At 36.8% G+C, this 27,379-nt stretch overlaps 3 protein-coding genes across 3 annotated transcripts in view; 2 read left to right on the forward strand and 1 right to left on the reverse strand.

The window, feature by feature from the left end:
• Window positions 1-3,928: 3,928 nt before the first annotated feature.
• Window positions 3,929-7,218, forward strand: si:ch211-142k18.1 (uncharacterized). Its single transcript, XM_067383529.1, has 2 exons — window positions 3,929-4,455; window positions 7,080-7,218. The coding sequence occupies exons 1-2, from the start codon at window positions 3,944-3,946 to the stop codon at window positions 7,216-7,218; spliced, it is 651 nt and encodes a 216-aa protein (XP_067239630.1). The 5' UTR covers window positions 3,929-3,943.
• Window positions 7,219-11,215: 3,997 nt separating this feature from the next.
• chrna2b (cholinergic receptor, nicotinic, alpha 2b (neuronal)) lies at window positions 11,216-23,851 on the forward strand. Its single transcript, XM_067382946.1, has 6 exons — window positions 11,216-11,279; window positions 16,718-16,869; window positions 17,989-18,033; window positions 18,239-18,348; window positions 19,183-20,335; window positions 23,532-23,851. Exons 1-6 carry the CDS (start codon window positions 11,216-11,218, stop codon window positions 23,655-23,657), a joined length of 1,650 nt encoding a protein of 549 aa, XP_067239047.1. The 3' UTR covers window positions 23,658-23,851.
• Window positions 23,852-24,942: 1,091 nt separating this feature from the next.
• The window catches only part of ptk2bb (protein tyrosine kinase 2 beta, b), a 34,736-nt gene continuing 32,299 nt past the window's right edge, over window positions 24,943-27,379 (reverse strand). Inside the window, exon 31 of the mRNA XM_067383586.1 lies at window positions 24,943-26,442. Coding sequence (XP_067239687.1) covers window positions 26,218-26,442 — 225 coding nt within the window. The 3' untranslated portion in view covers window positions 24,943-26,217. The remainder of the gene's footprint in view (window positions 26,443-27,379) is intronic.

Here is a 27,379-nt window from a genome sequence, read left to right on the forward strand (position 1 = left end):
TCTCTGCCTTTGAATGGCAAAGCACAGAACGGAGCTTTGAACATTTGACCAGACACATGGCTCTAACTTGTGACATGGCAGAAGATTCTGGTGAGTTCTGTCAGTTTTTGGCTTTGTGAATTTGATTTTGTTTATGTTTCTACCTTGAAAAAACAAGACATATGTCTTGATAAATATGGCAGAGATAGCTTATGTTAAAAATTCTCTTTCATAAGCAAGATTACATTAAGACAAAAAATTGGAAAAGTGACATTGTACTTTCCGTTCAAAGAGACTTGTGGCTTACTTGCGTAATCTTCCAATATTGCAAATGATTCATCTACTTTGATGGATGAGTTTCAGCACAAGGGTGAACATGACAACTTCCAGACACATGGCATTAATACTGAAGGTTAATTGAGCACTTTTTACTTGAACTAAGCATCAGCCTTTGTTATCATTAAAAAGATACTGCATTTCCTTAGCTTTGAATTAGTTTGGCATTTATTTTTAGGAATGACACAATGTTAAAGGTGCCTGAAGGAAATGTAAAGGTCAAAAGCAATGTTTAAATGGGCTTTTATGGCTCCAATAGTATCATTTAAGTGTCTAAAATGTTTAATTGTTTTCTCCGCTGTAAAAATTTACAAGCTCTGGAGTGGTAGAGCGTGCAGTTGTGTGGGATAAAAATGGAGCGGCTAATCAAATCAAGGCATTTGTGCCATTGTTCATTCACAATGTTGATCAGTAAAACTAAAAATAATATCTGCATATGACTGCATATGGTTTAAGAACAATATGCGTCATTTTGCAATATGCATCAGTTTCAGTGTTTCTCGTCTCAATACATTTGTCACATTCAGACTTCAGTTACAAAAAAACCCCTCCAAAAACATTTCAGCGTTTAATTTTTACAGCCAAAAATAATGAAAGAGATTCATTCATTTTCTCCTAGTGCTTCAGGACTAAATGAGAAATAAATAAGTGCTTTCATCATTGCGTGCACAGCGGAGCAGAAGTTCATTACAGGCTGCGTTGGTCTGCTGAGTTACAGATATTATCCTTCCTCCATGGAGCACTAATGTCAATCAGCGAGCATGAACAGCAAATTACTGCTGTGGAGAGGCAAAGATGCTCTTGATGATGCTTGTTTAAATTGTTCTTGATAAACATTTATAGTGTCATTGATAGTGTTTTTTAAATGTAAAAAACATGCAAACAGATTGGATATGATATGTAACCAGTGACTTTTTAAAGTTTTATTTGTCTGCATGTAGCAGAACCTGATTTGACCGAGTGCAACATGTTTCTGGATCAACAAATTTGTTGACCCTGGAACAACATTCCAATCAACCAATCAGATTTGAGTGACAAGTTTACAGTTTATATTAAGTTTAGGCTTACAACCAGGGTTAGGTGCTTCTACACCTGTGTTATTTACCTATCATTTTCCTCTGATTTTAGAAATATCTTATAGGTATAGTTTGGTTTAAGGGTAGGGTTATGCTTAGGATTTAATTTTCAGACAGAAATGTTGTTTCAGGATCAACAAAATATGTTGATCCAGGAACACGTCTAACTCCGAATGCAACCCCATAGATCAAGCCTTTAAAAAAGATGACTGCAGATTTGACATTTGCTATATATATATATATATATATAATATATATGAGATGCATAAAATTTTCATGCTGCTCAAGCGAGCTGAACTTTGCTTTACCGCAAAACCCAAAGTTCTCAATCTGTGAAAAAGAGCTGCTGCTTCCCTTGAAGATAGATATCGCATTTCACATGTTTCCAGATGTTGAGAGGAGTGTTGGGACACCCTGGAGTAGACAGGACACTGAAAGAAATTGTGTGAGTGTTCATTTCAGTCACATCTGGAGACATTAGGGATAAGATGATGAGTCCTCTCTGCATTAGAGAACAGGAGCTCTAACAACTTCACTGCAAAATTCCGTTTCTTATCCAGCATTTTTGACTTGATTTGCTGCAAAAATAACTAATACTTAATGCAAGGTTTAATTAAGATGCAAAATTGTGTAAGACAATAAGACTTGTTTTCAGAGAATATAGCCCATTACATATATTTTTTAGTTTTAAAAAATAAACCTCTCTAAATATTATGCTTTAAACATGAAATATAAACTTAATTTAATAGCCTATGTGTTTTTTTTACATTTAAATATCTCCAGTCTTGCCTCTCCAAAATAATCACAAAAAACAACGGTCAAGATTCCATTATGAGTGGTAGAATATTTGAAAAGGAAAGAAAGCCGGGATTAACAATGGCCTGTGTGATTGTGAGTGTGATCTAAAATGGGTCTCACACTTTCTCTTTGAAAGAGTGAAGAATGAAAGAGCGAGAGAGGTAGAGAGCACTCATCCTTGTACATGCAAGACTAAACAAACAGCCTCCCTTTCTCAAAGGGTCATGTGCTACACCTCAGGGCCCTCACATAAATGAATGTGCTCACTATATACCAGCAGGAAGCCCCACCACATGCTCCGGAAAACCCTGTAAAAGTGACTGCTTCATTTAGCTTTCACAGTACAGTTGGCAGACAGTATAATTTTGTAAATAAAGCAAATCATCCAATGACTTTTCATTTTCTGTCATGTTTTAACATAAGTTACAGGAAATTATTGGAAGATATGTGTATTTTTCCTTTTAGTCAGTTTGGTATAATATAATATAATATAATATAATATAATATAATATAATATAATATAATATAATATAATATAATATAATATAATATAATATAATATAATATAATATAATATAATATAATATAATATAATATAATTAGTAAGACGTGCACCAGTATCGAGTTCTCTTTTGCGCTTGAACAATCAATAATACAGAGAATTATGCCAAAATGCCTGTTTTGTGGAGTATCCTCAAAAGCAGTCTTAAATTAGTTATGAGATGAGATTCAGATCTGCGTCATGTTTGGCAGCAGCAGGTCTTAAAGTGACAGCAGCGTAATAAAACAGTTGCTGTGATGTCTGTCATTAATGTTAATCAAAGAACAAAGGCAACAGAGAAAATTGTTGCTTCAATAAGGATTAATCTATATTTAAATTATAATTTATGCAGTGAAGACTGTTAAGTGTTTGGTAACTTTATTCAATTTCTGTATATTTCTTACCTGTTAGACAGGTAAAAAGATGCCATTAAACAAATATTTAAAATATACTGTTTTTATGTTGTTTCTACATTAATTTGGAAAGCACTTAATCTATTATATTATATTATACATCCCACATACACATAATACTGTTTTTTATTCAGCAAGGAATACATCAAATTAATTAAAAGTGACAGTAAAGACTTTTAGACTGTTACAAAAGATTTTGTTTCAAATAAATGCAGTTCTTTTGAACTTTTTATTCATTCAAGAGTCTTGAAAAACTGTATCACAGTTTCAAAAATGCAAAAATCAGCATATTAGAATGTTTTCTGAAGGATTATGTGACTGAAGACTGAAATAATAGCTGCTGAAAATGCATCTTTGCTATCATAGGAACAAATTACATGTTAAAATATATTAAAATAGAAAACAGTTATTGTAAATTGTAAAAAATATAATATAAATGTTACTGTTTTTATTGTATTTTTAATCTAAAAAATGCAGCCTTGGTGAGCAGAAGAGACTTCTTTTAAAAAAAGTTAAAACATTTCACAGACAAAGTTTTTACAAACTTTTGAACAGTAATGTATAGTTTCCCTTAGAATACAGAATCATATTTTTAGCCTGTTCTCAAAGCAAATCATTACTCAAGCTTCTGTTTATTTCTTCACAGATGAGGTCAGAGCTTTGCAACAGTGGTGATTGTGTGGACAAGCTCTGTCCAGCTTTGAGAGGCTCAAGAGGGACCTTACATTTCTCATCGCTTGAGTTCTCATCCATCACTCCGTCAAGTCCCAGGTCATAGAGGTTATTCCCTCTTCTGGGTCATGATGAGGCTGCACTCAACACTGGGCACTTGGCTCTTCACACTCCTAGTGATGCCAGTCCACTGCCAGAGTGGTGATGATGGAGAATGGGGATCAGGTGACGTCTCCGGGCCTGTGGTCACTGGCAACTCCTCTGCTTCAGTCTTCCATGCAGCCGGGGATGAGCCAGACAGAACCGGGCCACTTTTACAAACCCTGCCAGAGACGGAAGGTGGAGACTGTTATGTCAACTTCCACACCAGCCAAGTCATGTCAAGGCGGTTACGAGCTTTCAGAGAGGAAGTTGCTTATCTAAAGGCTCTTCAACATGGGAACCAGGCAGTGATGGAGAATCTGGTCCAGTTTGTAGGAGCAGAAATGGGAGATCAACGCTATGAGGAGGTGATCCAAGAGAATATTGTTGGAATCAGGGAGGATCATGTGAGCTGTGAGAGTGTGGTGACAAAAGCAACAGAGGAGATGGAGAGTCAGCTGCAGGGAGACACACAAGACACTTCGGCTGGAATTCAGAAGTGAGATGAGTTGAATCCTAATAAGACATTCATATCCTCATATCTTTGAGGCAAAACTCCAAGGTTTTTAAACATTTAAACTGCTTAAAGGCAACAAACCTGAATCAGGGAAATATTTAATACGTGAGCAAGAAAATTTTGAGTCAAAATTGTACAATTTGTTTAAAATGGTGATGGAAGATCAGAGGTCATTCTTTTATTATTGTATTTTAGGAATTATTTTATTTGGATTTTGTGGATGCACCAGTATTAAAATATCCATTTGAAAATCTCTATACTAATTTGTCTAAATATAAAGATATACTGTCACATGATCCTTCCGAAATCATTCTAATATATACTGATTTGCTGCTCTAAGAAACATTTCATATTGTTATCAATGTTAAAAACAGCTGTGCTGTAATATTTTTGAGGAAACCGTGATACTTTTTTTCAGTATCTTTCATGAATAGAACGTTCAAAGGAACAGCTTTTATATGAAATATCAATCTTTCATTAATGTTTTAATAATCACTTTTGATCAGTGTAATACTTTCTTATAATTTATTATCAAAATTTTGTAAAGAGTTATAGGATAGATCACCCAAAAATTCATTCAGACAAATACAATCGGACATATATTTAAAAATATCCTTAGTCCTCCAAGGTTTATAATGGTTGTGAATGAGGGGCTGCGTTTTGAAGCCAAAAATATGTATTCATCCATAAAAAAAAGTAATCCATATGACTCCAGGGGGTTAATAACGGACTTCTGAAGCAAAGCTATGTGTTTTTGTAAGAAAAATATCCATATTTAAAACTTTATACATCCAAATAACTAGCTTCAATGCGCAAGTCGGTTTGCGGTGGAAGATTAGGCTATCCTTTGACCTGACGCACAATATAATGACGAACGTGGAGGCGCAGAGGAGAGAGCAAAACAAATCATCGGTCTTGGATTGTAAGTATAAAACAATCATTTTTAAAAAGAAATATCAGAGGATTTCAATATAAGAGAAGAGGAGCTTGAGTTTGAGTTTGTTGCACAGCCCTATTTGTTTGAACCGCGAGAGGCGTCTATGCTATGGAAGGCCGTTTCAGCATAAAAACGTTCCAGCGTTACTCGTCATAATTATATTTTTACTAGTAACAATTAAATTAAAGAGCTCTGCAATTGTATTCTTACTAGTAACAACTGAACTGTAGAGCTCTATAATTCAGTTTTTACTAGTAACAATTCCAATTAGAGAGCTCTACAATTGATTTATTACTAGTAAGAATTCAATTGCAGACATCTGTAATTCAATTGTTACTAGTAATAATCCAATTGCAGAGCTCTACAATTCCACTAGAGAGCTCTCTAATTCAATTGTTACTAGTAAAAGCTAAATTATAGAGCTCTCTAATTGTAATTGTTACTAGTAAAAACTGAATTAGAGAGCTCTTTAATTCAATTCTTACTAGTAACAATTGAATTACAGAGCTCTATAATTAAAAATAAATGGAAGTCAATGGAGACATATGACTAGTAATAAATGAATTGTAGAGCTCTCTAATTGGAATTGTTAGTAACAATTGAATTAGAGAGCTCTATAATCATAATTGTTACTATAGTAAAAATTTAATTATAGAGCTCTGTAATTGTAATTGTTACTAGTAAAAATTGAATTGTAGAGCTCTATAATTGTAATTGTTAATAGTAAAAATTGAATTGTAGAGCTCCATAATTGTTATTGTTAATAGTAAAAATTGAATTGTAGAGCTCTATAATTGTTATTGTTACTAGTAAAAACCGAATTAGAGAGCTCTACAATCATAATTGTTACTAGTAAAAATTGAATTCTAGAGCTCAATAATTGTAATTGTTACTAGTAAAAATATAATTACGACGAGTAACGCTGGAACGTTTTTATGCTGAAACGGCCTTCCATATCTATGCTTACAATACTCCAACATCCTGTGTCATACATCACGTCAGAGGATTACTCATTCGGTGCAAGTCACCAAAAAAACTAATCGCTTTCCTTCAGAACCATTTGGATTTTTTTTTTTTTTATGGATAAATGCATTATTTTTGGCTTTAAAACGGAGCCCCCCATTCACAAACATTATAAACCTTGGAGGACTACGGATATTTTTAAATATATCTCCGATTGTTTTCATCTGAAAGAAGATAGTCATATACACCTAGGATTGCTTGAGGGTGAGTAAATCATGGGATCATTTTCATTTTTGGGTGAACTATCCCTTTAAAGTTATTTCTAGACGACTAAGTCTGCATAGCCTAACACTTTCAAAGTAAAGGATACATTACAACCAAATAATACTGTTAAAAAGAAAGTGTTAAAAACAATATAGGGCTTATAAACACAGTGATGAGTTACAGAAACATAGAGCCTCAGACTAACCACAATGATGCTGCTTTGCTTCTGGTCTCTGGGTTTTCCATCACCAGCCTGGATGGTTGGAAGGAATGCAAATTTCAGCCCCTTTAAGGCCCCTGGTTTAAAAAAAAAACAAAGCTGAGGCCCTAAGGAGGCCCCATGTTCATTTCCTCCTTCTCCTCCATCCCTCTCTCTCTTTCTCTCTCTACGTCTGTCTTAGATTATTTCTGATGTTGTGTCTGATTTATGTTTTTATCTAAGAATAAAAGAGGAGTCCCTTGCCTTTGAAGAAATGCTGCGTACCGCGTCAGCCATTGCCACTCGACTGGAGAGTTCCTCAAGAGCCCTGCACGTGGAGATGATCGAACAGCTGAGGAAGAACACGAGACAGCCGCGCTAAACCAAATGACCCAGTGGGAAGCCGTCCAACCTGGAAAAATAGCTAAAGTGTCACTTCTATTTATGTCCACAATGTTTTAATAACAGTGATACCATGTCATCACTTTAAATAGTCTATATGTGTTATCTCCCGTCCTTACATTGTTTTTTTATGAAACAGCATTATTATCAGATATATTTTTACTCTCTTGTCCGATGTTCATTTGTGAGCCATAATGAAAAGTACAAGGAAATTGAAAAAATGATATTGGCAGTGAGGTGACATCTTAAAAGAATATTTTCTTTCCAAGTACAGACAACCCTGCAGCTATGGTCTGGCTGTCTTGGCGCTAGGGAGCAGATGGTGAAAAGACTGTATGAGGGTCTGGAAAACAACAAGCATGAACTCATATACATTGGAAAGAGAAAGCAAGGCGGAGAAAGAAAAAGGGAAAAAAAGATATGGCAATGATGTCACCGAGGAATAAATGAAAACGTGACTTGGCAGCTTAGAGCCAGAATCTAAAGAAACAGATGAACAAAGAATCCGAAATCTTTGCAACTGAAGAATGTTAATTTTCAGTATATTCCTCTAATAGTCAGTTGTGGTCACTTTTGCTGTGTATTTTGATGCAATATGCTTTTTTGAGTATATGCTAGTGTTTGTATGGTCATATAGAGCCTGTGTGAATGAATGAATTTCAGTGACATGAAATATGTAAATACTATATCGAACCTTTTATACTTAAAAACTATTGATGCTAGTCATGTGCCATTGTTTAATATGATATTCACATAAATTCAACTTTGTGTTAAAAGAATATCAGGGTTCTGTAAAACTTCAAATATCAGGGAATACTTTTTTTTTTTTTTGAAAAGGTCATGGAAAGTTCTATAATCATTATTAGATTCTTCAAGTAATTTCTGAGCTATAAATTGCTCTTTGTGCATGAACTCTTTAAAGCTGCAGTCCGGACGTTTTGCCTCTTTGTCGCCATCTCTGTTTGAAACTTGCAATTGCAGTTATTTGTGGAATTATCAGCTTTATGTGGGTTGTGCGTCGGCACAGCTCCTCAGCGTGGATGAATCTAATGTTTTGAGGAGAATGTGTGGCTGTCAGTCACCACACTAGTGGATACTGTACAAGCACTTCAGAATCACAGATTGTAGACTTGGAAGTGTGACCAAAATAAGAATTTTCTCTGGAGGATGTCATCTGAACAAGTAAGTAACAAATCTGCCACTTTTGTTCTGACCAACTGATTAAAAAAAGCATTACAATAAATCATGCTACCAATGGTGATTAAATCTAATGATCGCATAGCTCGGATCACATCAAACTGTGCAAATTATTGTTATACTTTGTTCTCAAATTTTTAATGTTAACAATATCAGCATTGCGTGACTATGTGTATTTAGTGTGTATTAGCGTTACCTGTAGATTTCAATTACAGTCTAATCTCTAATTGTCCATTTTTCATACAATCCGCCATCAAAATTATAAGTTTAATTATTCCAGCTGCTGTGAGAAATATAGCCTGGGACTCCTCCTTTATGTAAACAGATGTGATGTAATGAAGCAAAGATGAACGGCTGCATGCTTGAATTTCCCAAGGAAACCAACCAGTACGACCCGAATTAGAAAACAATACAAGCATACCGTTGTGAATCAGGCTAAGGTAAGGAGACACTGCCTGGTTATGAACTTGCTCAAAATTAGATTTTGGATCATTTTTACCCCAAAACAGCAGCTTTAAATTTATTAAGAATAAAATCCAGATAGGCCTATCACAATCGACTGTAAAAGTCACTGAAAAGCCATTAGTCAGAAGGTGTGAGATCTCTGAAATGCAACTTACAATAAGAAATTGTAACAATTAGGCTACTTGAATTAGTAACAGTTTTGGCAATGAGACATAATTACTGCCTACTTGTATGACTAAAATATTTTTATATAGGCTATAGATAATAAAGTATACATCTAAACAATAGGCAAGTTCAATTATATCAGGGTTAGTTCACACAAAAATAAAAATAATGTAATTTATTACTCACCTTCATGCCGTTCCACACATGCAAGACCTTCATTAATCTTCGGAATGCAAATTTAAAGATATTTTTGTTGAAATCCGATGGCTCAGTGAGGCCTGCATAGCCAGCAATGACTTCCTCTCTCAAGATCCATAAAGGTAGCCTAGCCTACTAAAAACATATTTAAATCAGTTCATGTGAGTACAGTGGTTAAATATTAATATAAAAGCGACAAGAATATTTTTTGTGCACCAAAAAAATAAATAAATATATAAATTACGACTTAAATATAGTGATGGCCGATTTCAAAACACTGCTTCAGGAAGCTTCGGAACGTTATGAATCTTTTGTGTCGAATCAGCGGTTCGGAGCGCCAAAGTCACGTGATTTCAGCAGTTTGGCGTTTTGACATGCGATCCGAATCCTGATTCGATACGTTGATTCATAACGCTCCAAAGCTTATTGATGCAGTGTTTTGAAATCGGCCATCACTATATAAGTCTTTATTTTGTTTTTTTGGAGCACCAAAATATTCTCGTCGCTTTATAATATTAATATTGAACCACTGTACTCACATGAACTGATTTAAATATGTTTTTAGTAGCTACCTTTATGGATCTTGAGAGAGGAAATGTCATTGCTCCCTATGGAGGCCTCACTGAGCCATCGGATTTCAACAAAAATATCTTAGTGTTCCGAAAATGAACGAAGGTCTTACCGGTGTGGAGCGGCATGAGGGTGGGTATTAAATGACATTATTTTCATTTTTGGGTGAACTAACCCTCTAAATGTAGGCTACATTAATACTGTCAGTTAGGCTATGTTCCGTTCTGTTTTATTTTATTTTATTTTGACATTCTGGTCCATTATTTTGACTAATTATTCCTGCGATCTCGTAACGTATGCCTGGTTGTGTTTAAATATTTTGTTTCTGGATATTCCGTTGTTTTATTCGTGCGTGCTGACAACATTATGTAGGAAATAAAGGGTAGCCTATTCCTCAATCCATGATAGGTTCACAGAATCGTTCAGTATTATCTGCCCAGTGTGTTTAATCAGCACAGATTTTAAATTGCTATTATGAATAGATTCTAAATAGAGTATCTGTCTCTAAACAAACTGCGTGTGCACCTTCTTCCAGAGTTCTCGCTACTCTTCAGCATTTATTCAGCTACCCTGACCTCTAGCGGTCATAAGATTCAATAGTTGAATCACTTTAAATCAAGATTTGTCTCCATACGCGTTCGCGGTTCGCGCACGTATCCATTAAATGTTTATTATACTGCTTATACATACAAGAAAAAATAAATACATTTATATTTGTTGCTAATTGAAATCGGGCAATTTGAAATCAGGTCAAGCTCGTGAACTTGTGATTAGGTCCCTCCCTCCCTCCCTTTCTGCCTGACATGAAAGTAGATGGGCGGACTGAGAGATGCTCATTCAGGAGTAAACCCTAGAAACAGCAGGAGCCAGGTCATGAGTACATCTGTGCACTTTGTGACACAAATGGAGCTACTCTGGGATATATCTAATTCTAAAAATCCTTATTTTTGGATGCAAATGGAAATAAATGATACTTTTGCAGCACGGAATCTGTGTTCCTGATCTTAAGCTGAACAGGTGCGCGAAACTTAAGCTTATCATCGTGCCTTTTCACGAAGAGAGAAGGAAACTTCGAGTTTGTAGAAATATTGATAAATGGATTTATGCAACTTAAGTCGAAACATGTAACGCCGATTCTGCCAGCACTTAAAATACACGTGATAAAAAATAGGTAATTATAAATTATAGGCTAACTCAATATTAAATAATAATAATAACTTGTGAGGAGAACATCTCGCCTTGAATTGCCTACAACCACCAGCCCAAGATGTAGTAGCCTATGATACCACAATAGAAAACACAGAAACCATGATAAAAACTGAATTCTACGGAAACTGGAAGCTGGAAAAAATAGAAATGTTTTGAAAATAATTGGCTGTATGATGGAGCGCTTTGAGAATCAGTTCCTGCGGATTACTCTTCTCTGCACTATCCTATGTGAGTCAAGTAAGTTTCAATTCTGTTTTTTCACATTTTCCCATACATTTTGCTTAAGAAAAGGACTAAAGGAAAGCCCAAATGTTGCTGCTTTGTTGCTGATCTAATTTGGTCTGTCAGCCTAAACCAGCTAATGCCACACTGGACCAGAAACACAGTCCATTTTAAGATGGATTTTCTATAGGGGTTACTTTTAGGGATGAGTTTGATAAATTTGATTTATTTGCTTTCTTTGCTTTTTTCTTTTTAAACTGGTTAGGCTGAAGACTACCTTAAACCAGCAAACCATCGTGAGTGGTGCGCAGGGGTACAGTGTATAGCCCATTTGGCTTTCATAACCACATTCAGAGATGTGTAGTGGGCATTAGAATGACACGCACGATTGCCTGTAAAATGAAACGTCCTTCCACGGCCATGTGTCTATGGCGCTTAAATCAAGGCAGATTTATTGGGCTTGCTCATCACTCTGCGTTTACGCTCGTACTCTCCACGAGCGTCTCTTCATTTATGTGGCCGCTCGCTGTCATCTGCCGCTGGACTCCTGATGAATGAATATCACACTGCGGGCATCTGACACCTCCCGCGTGCGCTCGAGCTGCAGCTGGATGCACTTTACCGCCACTATTTGCGTCGGATTTGCTTAAGGACATCCTGAGCTCTGGAAAGTTTCCAGAGTTGAACGGAGATACACGAAGAAGCAGGTTGCCATCCAATTTCAGGTCTGAGGCTTTGATCTACAGCCTAGTACACTGTATGGTCAAATCCGTCCACATGCTCTGCTGTTCCTCACACTCACGGACTGGAGAACAGATGCGCTGTTTGAGAAGCTGCATAACTGACGCAGGCGTCACCATTCCAAAGTGGAATTCTGAACGAGGCTAGGATTCTGATGTTCTTTTACATTAAAATAAATAAATAAAAATTCACGGGACCCAATAGTTTCTATAGTAGGCTACTACAGTGATTGTTATTTAAAAAAAAAATCACCGTAAATTCACATGAGATCTAATTTAAATGATGTATACACTGTTAATGTGTGTGTGTGTGTGTGTGTGTGTATATATATATATATATATATATATATATATATATATATATATATATATATATATATATATATATATATATATATATATATATATATATATATATATATATATATATAGGCTATAGTTATTAGACTATTATTATTACATATATACAGTACTGTGCAAAGGTCTTAGAAACGTCAGTATTTTCACCCCCAAAAAAGGTTTTAAGCCAGTTATTTATATCTTTTGCTGTAGTGTGTCAGTAGGAAATATCAGTTCACATTTCCAAACATTCATTTTGCCTTTAATTGTAATAATCCAGTGAGATTTTTGGATACACAAGGAGTCTGACAACAGTTGGTGCTCCAAACGGAGATCTGATCTCATCATCATTAAATCCATCTGTGATTACATGAAGAAACATGAAACTGAGACAGACTAAATCCAGAAGAACTGTGGCCGTGTCTCTAAGATGCTTGAAGAAACCGACCTGCAAAGCTACCTGAAAAATGATGCCCAAGTGTACCTGGACAAACACTGTTTTAAATGAAATGGGTGGTCACAGTAAATATTGATTTTATTTAAAGGTGCCCTAGAATTAAAAATTGAATTTACCTTGGCATAGTTAAATAACAAGAGTTCAGTACATGGAAATGACATACAGTGAGTCTCAAACACCATCGTTTCCTTCTTCTTATATAAATCTCATTTGTTTAAATGACCTCAGAAGAACAGGCGAATCTCAATATAACACAGACTGTTACGTAACAGTCGGGATCATTAATATGTATGACCGCAATATTTGCATATGCCAGCTCATGTTCAAGGCATTACACAAGGGCAGCCAGTATTAACGTCTGGATGTGCACAGCTGAATCATCAGACTAGGTAAGCAAGCAAGGACAATAGCAAAAAATGGCAGATGGAGCAATAATAACTGACATGATCCATGATAACATGATATTTTTAGTGATATTTGTAAACTGTTTTTCTAAATGTTTCGTTAGCATGTTGCTAATGTCCTGTTAAATGTGGTTAAAGTTACCATCGTTTCTTACTGTATTCACGGAGACAAGAGCCGTCATTATTTTCATTATTAAACACTTGCAGTCTGTATAATTCATAAACACAACTTCATTCTTTATAAATCTCTCCAACAGTGTAGCATTAGCCATTAGCCATGGAGCACTATCAAATTAATTCAGAATCGAATGTAAACATCCAAATAAATACAATATTCACATAATCCGATGTATGCATGCAGCATGCATGACGAACACTTTGTAAAGATCCATTTTGAGGGTTATATTAGCTGTGTGAACTTTGTTTATGCAGTGATAGAGTTGAGAGCTCGGGAGGGGGCGGAGAGCAATTAAAGGGGCCGCAGCCTGAATCTGCGCATTTCTAATTATGCCCCAAAATAGGCAGTTAAAAAAATTAATAAAAAAAAAATCTATGGGGTATTTTGAGCTGAAACTTCACAGACATATTCAGGGGACACCGTAGACTTATATTACATCTTGTAAAAAAACGTTCAATGGCACCTTTAATTAACAGAAGTTAATTGATAAATAAAATCTATTTATGACAGTATTTTTGAAAGCATCTTCACTTTTTACACAAGTGCCTAAAACTCTTCACAATATCTTTGCAGTAAGGTTTCTTCAAGCGTCTTGGAGACACGGCCACAGTTCTTCTGGATTTAGTTTGTCTCAGTTTCATCTGTTTTTGGAGTGCTGGCTGTTGTCAGACTCTTTGTGTATTCAAAAATCTTACTGGATTATTACAATTAATGGCAAATGTGAATGATATTTCCTACTGACACACTACAGCAAAAGATAAAAATAACTGGCTTAAAACCTTTTTTGGGGGGTGGAAATACTGACGTGCCTAAGACTTTTGCACAGTACTGTACATATATAGGCTACAGTGCTTAACAAATTTATTAGGCCACCACATAATGTAAGGCAGAAAAAATAGTAAGGCACTTTATTATTATTTTTTTATTCGGATGCCTCATTTCAGTTATTTACTTGTAGTCCTTAATAGAAAAATAAAAATAAGATTCTCAATCTTCCATAATTTTTGTTTGTTTTATGACAATGGTGAGTAATACTTTATTTTAGTGGATATATGGTTAAAAAATAATGATAATTATAATAATAATAATATGACTACTAAGAATAAATATCTCTTTTAAGAAAACAAGATATATGCTATAAATTAATCATTTGGGTTAGATACAGGTTAGATAGGCTGTTTTCCTCTAAAAATATAAATTTCTTGCTCAGAGTAATAATAGCTTTGAACGGCATGGCCTGTCCATAATATGCTTAAAAAAAGCAAGAAATGTGCCAGAGGTGAGAAAATATTTTCCTCCCAATCTGCAGTCCACTGACTGTATTCATTAGCTGTGCTTGGGTTTCACATCATGTCCCACTGTGCTAATGCCCTGTGGTGCACACCCTAAATCTGACTTGTTAATGGCATGTTGTCATTCGCCCAGAGTGTGACTCATTGTGCCAGCATGACCCAAGGGAGCTCACTTCACCACACAGCAAATGACTGCGCTCAGAGAGCAACTCCAGCCACGCTACAGCACTCAAATAGCAGGCCTGACACATACTATGTGCAAACACTGTCCTCAGGGTTCTGTGTTAATGCCTTCTCAGCTCAGAGATGAGACCAAGTTGGCCAGGTTAATGGTGTCTAGGCTCTGTCCTGTATAGGTGTCAACCAGAGATTACAGGACATCACCTCCCGGAAAAAGAAGAGAATCAGTCATCATGCAGTTAGCCACACAAGCCCAAATATCATTAAAAATGTTTAGCTTTTTTATATATCAGGTTTTTTAAGCAATGTTCAGATAGCTTTTTTTCTTCTCAGTATAGATCTAAAGGAAAACTGAAATATAGCAATTTATTATAAAATGGTTATTTATGGTTCTCATACCTAGCAGCGTTCCAATACCAGGCAGCACTGGAACTTTTCACTGTTTGAATCACTCCGCTTGCCCATGTTTGCACATTCCAGATAGCCTGTCAGTCGTTTTTGTGTTTAAATACAAAAGCCTCATGGCAGTGTAATTTCAAAAAAAGACAGAACACACACACACACACAAGGTCTAGACACTGTTTTTCTTTAGAAATTCAACTACTATGTAACTTTTGACCCTCTAGCAGTTACAAGAATAAAACTGCATATATATAGATACAGAACACAACTCACTCCCAAAGTTTCAATGATTGACACGGTGGTGACCATGGTGTATTGACAATCGAATTTAGCTGCAGTGTGTAGTAGACCCATGTGGAAAAACAATGGAAAAGAAGCACAGTGGAGTGCAAAAAATGCGTGCTGTGTGAACTATTTCTGCAACATCTTTGTATGACAGAGTAAGAGTAATAGGCCTGTGATAAGAGTGTGATATTTCGAGTGTGTCATTGAATCATTTACTCAACCAATTCATTAAAACACCTGATGTGTTTTGTGTTGTTCAGAGATGCACAGGGGTTCTTTGTTTGGAAGTATTTTTATTGTCAGACCAACAACAGACAAAGTAGCTGGCATATAAGTTATAATAAATATAAGTTACTTAATATTAACTTCTTGAACTGTTGTTTATAGGTAATATTATACTGGCAAATCATACTGTTTTCAGCTGTGATTACCGGCGGCACTCGGCAGATACTGTACAGTTGAAAGGCTCATGTGATATTGCTTAAGTTTAAGCGTGTGGAATAATTCGCCTGGAAACATTTTTGAGCAAATCCATTACTGCCAGTCAATGGATGAGAAGTGATGGTGCGTGTAATTATATATGATTAGAGAAATGAATGAGAGTTAATCTCCTGATGAAGTGCTTTAATACTATATGTTTTACTTATTTCACATGCAAATAGTGTGGTCAGTGATCCCTAGATAAATTAATAGACTCTCTGTCCCATTAGTTCATTAAATATTTAAAGTCTAGCTTGGCAAATTCACACACTTGCTTAATGATTTTTCATGCCATTCTCAAATCTATAAGAAAACTTTCAAAATGCTGAGGGTGATGCATCATCTGATCTACAGATCAGATGATAGAATTTAGTTTAAAATGTGTGCATGGCTGACATTATATGCTATCAAACTGTGGATAGGACGATAAAACAATATAAATTGTCTCTACTCTCTCATGATTGTATGTGTGTTAACAAGGATTCATATTAACACAGGCTAGATTAGTTACGTGAAATACTCAGTGTATGGCTAAACATATAAAATGTGTTGTAGTTGTTGTTGTTCACCGATCAAAAATCACAATAGTCCTATAAGAGATCTATATTAGAATTTCTTTTGAAACATTTTGACAAAATATAAAAATTGGCTGTATTTTTTTTGTTTTGTTTAAAAGTTTGTCTTTTCCACTGGCAGTTTCTTGTTGTGAGAAGACTCACTCACATGCTGAAGATGAACTCTTCAAAAAGCTCTTTGACGGCTACAACAAGTGGTCAAGGCCTGTACCAAACACCTCTGATGTTGTCATCGTCAAGTTCGGTTTATCTATCGCCCAGCTGATTGATGTGGTAAGGTACTGCAGGCTATAGCTTGAAAAGATTAAATAAAGAGTGACACCCAATTTATCATGATTTCAACATGTTAGCACTTGAAAATTCCTACCACCTGCATGATTTAACAGGAACATGATGAACAATTTAAAATTAGGCTATATAGAGACTTACATATAGTTATAGATAGACTTAAAGCTTGTGTCTATATGCATTCATAAGTTTGGGAATGGTAAGATTTTTAATATGTTTAAGTCTCTTATGCTCACAAAGGTGCATTTATTTAATGAAGAATACAGTCAGAACAATAACATTGTGAAATATTATTCCAATTAAAATACTTATATTTATTTTATTATATATTTTAAAACGTAATTTATTCATGTGATGGCAAAGCTAAATTTTCAGCATCATTACTCCAGTCTTCAGTGTCACATGATCTTTCAGAAATAATTCTAATATGCTGATTTGCTGCTCAAGAAACATTTCTTATTATTATCAATGTTGAAAACAGTTTTGCTGCTTAAAATGTTTGTGGAAACTGATAGATTGTTTCAGGATTATATTTGTTAACTATGACACTGTAGTTAACATACTATTTTTATGGTATTACTATTATACATCTACATCTACTATTACTATTATACATCTACTACTGCTTTATCAGATTGCAATGGAGATAAATGGAAGAAAAAAACACAAATGTCCCTGTCATTAGCTTACACAGACTTCCATTCATTTCAAACCTTTAAAAAAAACATTATGAACCAGTTGTAGCCTCAGGAGTGCATCCTTGATCAATATTGGTCTGTTTTGGCCCAAGGCATCTAAAGATTAGTATACTTGTAACAATACATAACAAAATGCCATTTGTTTTTTTGTTTTGCTTACAGATGTAGTGAATTATTCATTTAATAGTGGCAGTAACACCAGCCTCCTACAGTAAATGGCAAAGGGCCCTAAACCTTAGAATCTAGATGAATTAGGGTATATGGTCCTTGAAGGCTGAAGTCCATCAGAAAATTAAAATGTTAAGGTGTCTGTGACCTTTCTGAACCAAAAGCTTTCTGCTGGAGCAAACCCAGCATCCTGACTCATCTAATACCCACTGTCCTTCCTTCTTTTTCTCCTCCACAGGACGAGAAGAATCAGATGATGACAACAAATGTCTGGCTAAAGCAGGTATGTGCTGCAGGAAAGTTAATACATGGAACGGAGAAGAATTTTTTTTTTTTTTTTTTAAATGATCTGGCACCATAAATAAAGGCAAAGTTGATTAATTAATAAAATGACTAAATAATAACCTCAAATTGGCAAATATAATGGTGGTAGACATTTTGTAATGAATTAGTTTTCATTTCTTAAATATTTGTGGCCTCTCTCTCAGGAGTGGAATGACTATAAACTGCGCTGGAAGCCTTCAGACTACGACAATGTGACTTCTATCAGGGTTCCGTCTGAACTTATCTGGGTCCCAGATATAGTCTTGTACAACAAGTGAGTCACAATTTATATTAGCTAAATGCAAAGAAATCAAGCCAAAGCTTAAGATGTTCACTGTGTAATGCTGTGTAGACTGTTTTAAATGCAGAGTCGGTTCTCAGAAGCGCAGAAGCAGTGACATGATCTATAAGGTGTATGTAACACAATGCCATTGGAGTTGCACTTAAACTGAAATGAACTCACACACTTCTTTAGACTACCACCTACTGTTTGAGTGAGGTAATGCACAGAGGCAATTCATACACTGTTTACCGCTGGATCATTATTAAAATAAAGTAACAAATGTGTCCTGTCTGAAACTCCAAGTGAAAGGCATCATTTATAACATATCAGCTTATAAAATAATATGAATATTACTATACTGTTTTGCAATTTATTTAAAACATCATTAATCTAGTTATTTTCCTTTTATTTATATAAGTAAAATAGCAAAATAACCAAATTGTGTACATTTAATGTAAATCTTATTAAAACATCATATTTATAGATATTGTTACTGTCATTGTAGCAGCAAACATGATGAAATACCTCTTGTACCCTTAATCTGGTACACCACTTATGTGTTTATATATTATTCATTAATTAATATTGTTTTGGTTTATTTTTATAAGGCTTCATTAATCAGTTAAAAGTCTAAAAAGTCCTATAACCAAACTGTGCACTTATGTAAAACAGTTTGGAAAATAATACAAATAGTAATAAAACATCATATCGATTGTTACAGTCATTGTAACTGCAAGCAAGCAAGTTTTAATTGCTTCAAAGCAAAATATTAATATAATATTAAAAAGTGGCAACTGCTGAAATAAATGTTGTTGTCCTCTTCAGTGCAGATGGGGAGTTTGCGGTGACCCACATGACCAAAGCCCACCTCTTCTACACAGGTAAAGTGCGCTGGGTTCCACCTGCCATCTACAAGAGCTCATGCAGCATCGATGTCACCTTCTTCCCCTTTGACCAGCAGAACTGCAAGATGAAATTCGGCTCATGGACTTACGACAAAGCCAAGATCGACCTGGAGCGCATCGAAAACACGGTGGACTTGAAAGATTACTGGGAGAGTGGTGAATGGGCCATCATCAATGCTGTTGGCACCTACAACACCAAGAAGTACGACTGCTGCCATGAGATCTACCCAGACATCACCTACTTTTTCATCATTCGCCGTCTTCCGCTCTTCTACACCATCAACCTCATCATCCCCTGCCTGCTCATCTCCTGCCTAACCGTGCTGGTTTTCTACCTCCCGTCAGACTGCGGTGAGAAGATCACACTGTGTATCTCAGTCCTCCTCTCGCTCACTGTCTTCCTGCTGCTCATCACAGAAATCATCCCGTCTACCTCTCTCGTGATCCCGCTCATTGGCGAATATCTGCTCTTCACTATGATCTTCGTCACCCTGTCTATCGTTATCACCGTCTTTGTGCTTAACGTCCATCACCGCTCGCCCAGCACTCATAAGATGCCCCTTTGGGTTCACTCAGTCTTCTTGGATTTGATCCCACGGTGGCTGTTTATGCGCAGACCAGCACCGGACAGCCGTCGCAGGCAGAAACTCCTCCTCCTGCAGCGGCAGGGTCAAGGAATGTCATCACGGGTGCTTGGACCGGCAAACACAAGCCTCAGTACCTCTACTAGCTGGTTCAGAGGGGAGAACTCTAGGGAAGAGTCCCGCAGGCGCTTCTGTTATAAGGACTTAGAACTGGGGACACTGTCCTCTGCGATCTCCCTTTCACTCCAAACTGCTTCGCCCTGTCCTCTTGGCTCAACTCCACCTCCTCTACAGAAATTCAGTCCCTCCCCTAGACTGGAGATGGGCACGGCTTCCAGGCAGCCCCGTGGAAGAGCTAATGTCACAAAGAGGCCTGACAACCTAATACCAGACAAGCCAGGGTTTCCTCTCTCCCCCAGTGTCCTGCAAGCTCTGGAGGGGGTTCACTATATAGCAGACCACCTGAGAGCAGAAGATGCTGACTTTAGTGTAAGTGTCTTTCAGATTTCCTTACATGTTAAATACAATGAAAAAATGTGAATACTACTGTTCAAAAGTTTTGGAGTGGGTAAGACTTTAAATAGTTTTTGAAAGAAGTCTTATGCTTACCAAGGCTGCATTTATTTGATAAAAAATACAGTTATATTGTGAATTATTACAATTTCAAAATTGTTTTCTATTTTATTATATACACTATATTGCCAGAAGTATTGGGACAACCCTCCAAATCATTCAATTCAGGCGTTCCAATCACTTCCATGGCCACATGTGTATAAAATCAAGCACTTAGGCTTGCAGACTGCTTCTTCAAACATTTGTGAAAGAATGGGTCGCTCTCAGGAGTCAGTGAATTCAAGCGTGGTACCGTGATAGGTTGCCACCTGTGCAGTAAGTCCATTCTTGAAATTTCCTCACTACTAAATACTCCAACGTCAACTGTAAGTGGTATCATAACAAAGTGGAAGCAATTGGGAACAACAGCAACTCAGTCACAAAGTCGTAGGCCACGTAAAATCACAGAGCGGGGTCAGCGCTTGCTGAGGTGCACAGTGCGCAGAAGTCGCCAACTTTCTGCAGAGTCAATAGCTACAGACCTCCAAACTTAATGTAGCCTTCAGATTAGCTCACGAACAGTGCATAGAGAGCTTCATGGAATGGGTTTCCATGGCCGAGCAGCTGCATCCAAGCCTTACATCACCAAGTGTAATGCAAAGCTTCGGATGCAATGGTGTAAAGCACGCCGCCACTGGACTCAAGAGCAGTGGAGACGTGTTCTCTGGAGTGACGAATCACGCTTCTCTGTCTGGCAATCCGATGGATAAGTCTGGGTTTGGCGGTTGTCAGGAGAACGGGACTTTCCTGACTGCATTTTGCCAAGTGTAAAGTTTGGTGGAGGGGGATAATGGTGTGGGGTTGTTTTTCAGGGGTTGGGCTTGGCCCCTTAGTTCCAGTGAAAGGAGCACTTAATGCTTCAGCATACCAAGACATTTTGGACAATTCCATGCAACAATTTGGGAATGGCCCCTTCCTGTTCCAACATGACTGCACACCAGTGCACAAAGCAAGGTCCATAAAGACACGGATGAGTTGAGTTTGGTGTGGAGGAACTTGACTGGCCTGCACAGAGTCCTGACCCCAATCCGATAGAACACCTTTGGGATGAATTAGAGCGGAGACCAACCAACATCACTGCCTGACCTCACAAATGCGCTTCTAGAAGAATGGTCAAAAATTCCCATGAACACACTCCTAAACCTTGTGGAAAGCCTTCCCAGAAGAGCTGAAGCTTTTATAGCTGCAAAGGGTGGGCCAACTCCCACGGATTAAGAATGGGATGTCATTAAAGTTTATGTGCACGTAAAGGCCGGCGTCCCAAAACTGGGCCCCATGCTGTTTTCTCTGTTGCTGCCCTTGGGGACCATTTAAAAAAACACACACAATATTTCCTTGCATTTTCTATGCAGATGATGTACAAATCTATTTGCCCATGAAAACAAATAACAAAGACTCAGTTCAGCCATTGCTTAACTGCCTGAGAGATTTAAAAATATGGTTGGATCAAAACTTTCTTTGTCTTATAATAAGACTGAGGTTGTTGTGTTTGTTCGTTCTGGGGATTTAAGTGCCTGTGTAGATGCTCTTGGTAATTTTCTCGGTGTGATTATTGAAAGTGCTTTTAAATTTGAAATTTATAAAATTTAAATTTAAATTCTGTTGTAAAAGCCAGTTTCTTCCAGCTGAGACTGTTGGCTAAAATCAAGCCTTATTCATGCTTTTATTATGTTTTGACTAGACTACTTTACTGTAAATCTTTGTTGGATTGGATCAGTCATCTCTTCATCACTTACAGTTAGTCTAGAACGCAGCAGCTTGGCTTCTAACTGGGACTAAAAAGCGTGAGCACATTACCCCAGTTTTAGCCTCGCTCCACTGGCTTCCTGTCCTCTTCAGGATTGATTTTGAGATTTAATTGCTTGTTTTTAAGATTTTAAATGGGTTGGTGCCTTCTTATTTATAAGAACTTTTACATGCCCACACTCCTGTCAAAGCAAAAAGAAAAAGAAATTGAAATTTCTTCTTAAAAAAAATCATACTGCTCCTAAACTTTTGAACGGTAGTATATAAAATGGTAATTTCAGTATTATCCTATTTATTTTTTATTTGATATTTATTTATAAGATACATAAACATTTTATATAGTTTTCAAGTTACAGTACATAATCAAATTTAGCCTGTTAAAGGCACAATATGTAAGATTTTTGGATTAAAATATCCAAAAACCACTAGAACAATGTTATATATTTTGTTGACTTGTGTACTTACATTATCCCAGATGTTTCCAACAATGTTTAAATCCAGAGAAATAAGCAATTTTAACCAAGACACTGTCCGTGTCCGTGCATTGCCTATCAATGACATTATACCTGCGTTACCCTTGATTTCCGGTTTTATTTTGTAGAAACCATGGAAACACCAAAGATGCTTTAATATATTATATCTTTTATTATACAAGGGAATAACTGTTTGGATACATTTATAGACAGAAAACTAATTACTGTTATATAGCTCAACACCTTTATTCTTGTTGTTTGAATCTCGTTTTCTTGATTATATTAATATGATATTCTAAAATCGATCTAGCTTACTGAAGTGTGCAACAAGTGTCTCATAGCAGCAGCTAAGCGAACGCACAGAGTAACATTATAACATAATTTTCAACACCCTCAAATGTATCTAATATGAAAACAGCGCTGCATTTACTCTACATACGCTCGACCGGAAGAAGCGGCGACTGTGGCATAATAAAAGTTCCGCTGCTCTCGAGACGTGTCGCACTCATCTCTCATTAGCAATCACTCCAGTGATTCAGCTCCCACAGCACGCAGCCCTGTCCTGCTTCATACTGCAGTAACGTTAATAATCTCATCCATGAACATTTCTCCCTGAGCGAGTCCCGTCGGATTCTTTTCCTCTGGCTGTGAGGTGAAGACGACATCTCCCATGATTCCACGCTCAATTTTGTTGTCATCAAGCTACACCTTTGTTTTGAACAGACGACCTTTAGCAGCGAAAATATACATATTATGCCTTTAAGATCTATTTTAAATGTTCGAGAAAGGATTTGTCAAGTCAACATCAAAGTTTTACAAACTTCTTTCTTCATTTGTCTTATCTCTTCACACAGGTAAAAGAGGACTGGAAGTATGTTGCTATGGTAATAGACAGAATCTTCCTATGGATGTTCATCATAGTATGTTTGCTGGGAACAATCGGGCTCTTTCTCCCACCCTGGCTCGCAGGCATGATCTAGAAAACCCGCTAGTGAGCACAATATATGAACAACAAGGACTTCTAAATTATGGGCTTCCACAGGAAGAACCAGCATGGGGGCACAAAGCCCCTCCTAGCTGGAATATTTCCCCTGCATGGGGTAAGAAGATGCATGTTTGACATCAGGAATGTGGCACCAAACGCCTGATTTTTTTTTTTTTTAAGACAGAAATTGAGAGGAGAGAAGCTTGTATATGAAAACGCTTGTATTTGAATGTACTGTATAACCTTGAATATTATTGTCCAAATTAAAAGTGCCAACTGGAAAGAGACTTGGTGACTTACTATAACCGAATACACAAATAAAATCACCGCGGTTGGTATTTCTCATGTCTTGGTACTCTTCATATCAAGGAGTCTACACTAAAGAGATGGAGTGGTTTGTGGGTATGCGTGTAATGGTGAGTCTGTTTGACTTAAAGAGAAAGTTCACATAAAAATGAAAATTCTGTCATTTACTCACACTCATGTCTTTATAAAACTGTATGCATGTCTTTGTTCTGTGGAACATGAAAATATTTTTAGAAATGTTTCAGTGTTTGGCAACAGTTTGGTTACCAACATTTTTCAAAATTTCTTCTTTTGTGTTCTGCAGAAGAAAGAGTCAAAGGTTTGAAATGATATGAGGGTTCATTTTTAAATGAACTGTTCCTTTAAAGACTGGCTATATGTAAGAATTTTCAGTAACACTTTACAATAAGGTACATTATTAGTTAACATGAACTAATAATGAACTGCACTTATACAGCAATTATTAATCATTTTTTAATGTTGATTTCAACATTTACTTGTACATTATTAAAATCTTGTTAACATTAGTTAATGCAGTGTGAACTAACATGAACAAACAATGAACCGCTGTATTTTCATGAAGTAATGTTAACGAAGATTAGTAAATTCAGTAACAAATTCATTGCTCATGGCTAGTTCATGTTAGTTAATACATTAACTAATGTTTAATGATCCTTATTGTAAAGTGTTACCGAATATTTATTTATTAATTACTTTTTTTATTACCTACGTGTAAACAGCTTTTAAACAAAAAACAAACAAACAAAAAAAGACCTTCCGTGTCTTCCTAGGTTGTCTATGAAAGCCTATAGACTGATATTTATGTGACGACTTGGGTCGTTTTTTGCCAGGAAAATCAAAAGGATGTGATGTTTATGCACGCTCCCGAGAGCCTCTCTTCTGTTCTATGACACACAAAATGAATTTTGCTTCTCAAATATATTTTATCATCAAACTGTATAATTTTAATACCTAATCTGTTGACATGATGCCGGTGAATTGCAGACCCGGTGCAAACATATCCACATCGCTATGATCAGATGCTTTCTTAAAGGTAGGGTAGGCAATTTGTTTTTAAACACTTTTTAAACATATAAATATTAAAACATGTTTATATATTTGATTTGGAAGTCTCAGGACCAAAAAAAAATGTTCGTCCAATCAGATACCAACACGCACCCTGCTTGCACAGACATTGCACATCCAAGAATGCGTTCGATAAGGCTATGCAGAGTTGTTGACAGACAGCCACTGATTGCCAAAAACAAACAGCAGCCACCTGTTACAGTTCCTCCCAAAACAAAAAAATGAGTTCATGCTGTGTTCACGCCATGTCTTAACAGTAATTATGAGATAGCAACCAGTGATGTTCTACCTGAAGCTGTTCAAGTGATCAGACTTGGATTTATGTGTTTCTATGTCAACATTATCAACGATATGACAGTCAGGTGGTACATGATATGACAGTCAGATGGTACATGATATGACAGTCAGGTGGTATGATCATTATTATTGTAATGTTATGTGCTTTGAGACAGGAGGTAATTTAACCCATGAGAATTGATACTTTACAGACTCTGCTATGGCTGTGTGCATTCATGTGTTTTGAAGGAGGCTTGGCTTTGGAGATGCTCTGAAAGGAGGGTGGGATCTTATGTTTTCAAAGCTAACTTGCTATTGCTAACCTCTCTGCAATTGCCTACCCTACCTTTAACTCGAAATCAAGTTCAGTCTTTTGTACATTATGTGTGCACAAGTACAAGCACAAGCAATAAGTTGCAGGCTGCATTTCACTTAACGGCCACCGGTGTCGCTAATAACAAGGGTTTCTGGATTTCTACATATACCTCCTTTAATACAGATACCAGTAACAACATCTTTTAATGTTGTTTGCAAACATTAAAGGCATATTTGCTTATATGTGATTCTCTTACATAGTTTTGGTCTACAATACATAAAAATGTAATTATTAAGACAATATGTCCAGAGGAATGTTGGGTCATGTAGACGGATCAGCAAGCTAGTTGTTATTAACATTTATACAAGATGTTTTCTCCAAACAAAATCTAAAAACAAACTAAAATTTCTAAATCATAAAAGTTTACATGGAGCACTTAACATGATATGACAGCAGTAAAACTATTGGATGTTTCATGTCCCATACTGGTGTTTGTGTTGTGGTAATACAAACAGGTGGTTCAATCTGTCCTGTACTCAAGCTGTGAGTCGGCATGTCCCAAGCTGCTCCTCTAGTCTGCGTCCTCAGGTTTGGGTCTGGCCAGGTTCGAGCGCACCCGTGCCTGGTCTACAGCATCTAACAGGTTCTTGGCATCCATGGCCAAACTGTGGGCCGCAGTCAGCATCTGTTTCTTGCACTCTTCCTTCAGAGAGGTGATGGCGTTCTGCTGGGCCAGACGCATCTTACTGATGAGCTCAGCCAAGTCCTTATTCAACAACTTCTGAGTGCCTTCGATCTGAGAGCAGAGATAAAGCAATGTTGAATTCACCTTTGTGCTCTTAAAGACTAATCTGTATTAGAGAAGATTAAACTCACTTTTAGCAACACTTAGGAAGCATTTCACTATGAAAATGCAAAACCGTATGGACCTTTATATTGTTAGGGCCCTATTTTAACGATCTAGTTGCAAGTGCGCTTAGGGCGTGTCTGAATCCAATTATGCTAGTTTAAGGATGGGAAAAATGGTTGGCGTGCAGTCTAAAAGGGTTGTCTCTAATTCCCTTAATGAGTAATGGGTGCGTTTTGGCTGTAACATGCAATAAACCAATCAGAGTCTCATCTCCCATTCCCTTTAAAAGCCTGCTACACTCACGCCATGGCAGATTCACTATATCTATGATGGCATTATAATGCCAATAATGACCGAATAAATCACTTCCGCGAGAGGATAACAGATCTACACACGAGGAAACGGAAGCCCAAGAGCTCATTTTAAACCTGCGCACGCACATGTCATTTCCTTTGACTCGCAACACCCGCACCATCACTTCCCACACTCACGCTCGCACGAACACTTTTGATTTTTGTCAGTCGTGGGGCGGGACTTTACTTATTTCAGTGTAAGCTCAAATGTCATTGGTCAATTCAGTTCTTCCGGAAGTCTGTTGTGATTGGACGACTGTTGTAAAACGATTAGACATGGCTTCATCAATGGACCAGATGCAAGTGGGTTAAACTTTATTTATTGACTGATTGATTGCATTATTATTATAATATGTCCCTACCAGTTGAAGTCATGTCCGTGCTCGGGCTTGATCTGCACGCAGAGGAGATGACATGCGCGCGCGCGGTTTCAAATGAGCTCACGGGCTCCCGTTTCCGCGCGTGTAGATCTGTTATCCTCTCGCGGAAGTGATTTACTGCACGCGCAAGCATCAGTTGTGCGCTCGGTC

The sequence above is a fragment of the Chanodichthys erythropterus genome, chromosome 4 (assembly GCF_024489055.1).
Source record: "Chanodichthys erythropterus isolate Z2021 chromosome 4, ASM2448905v1, whole genome shotgun sequence".
Classification (NCBI taxonomy): domain Eukaryota; kingdom Metazoa; phylum Chordata; class Actinopteri; order Cypriniformes; family Xenocyprididae; genus Chanodichthys; species Chanodichthys erythropterus.

Bases quoted from the DNA above. Each gene is read 5' to 3' on its own strand.
- si:ch211-142k18.1 (XM_067383529.1), top strand. From the start codon at position 3,944: ATGATGAGGCTGCACTCAACACTGGGCACTTGGCTCTTCACACTCCTA. The intron at 4,456-7,079 runs GTGAGATGAGTT...TTTTTATCTAAG, and splicing joins ACTTCGGCTGGAATTCAGAA to AATAAAAGAGGAGTCCCTTG.
- chrna2b (XM_067382946.1), top strand. From the start codon at position 11,216: ATGGAGCGCTTTGAGAATCAGTTCCTGCGGATTACTCTTCTCTGCACT. The intron at 11,280-16,717 runs GTAAGTTTCAAT...TTCCACTGGCAG, and splicing joins CACTATCCTATGTGAGTCAA to TTTCTTGTTGTGAGAAGACT. The intron at 20,336-23,531 runs GTAAGTGTCTTT...CTCTTCACACAG, and splicing joins CAGAAGATGCTGACTTTAGT to GTAAAAGAGGACTGGAAGTA.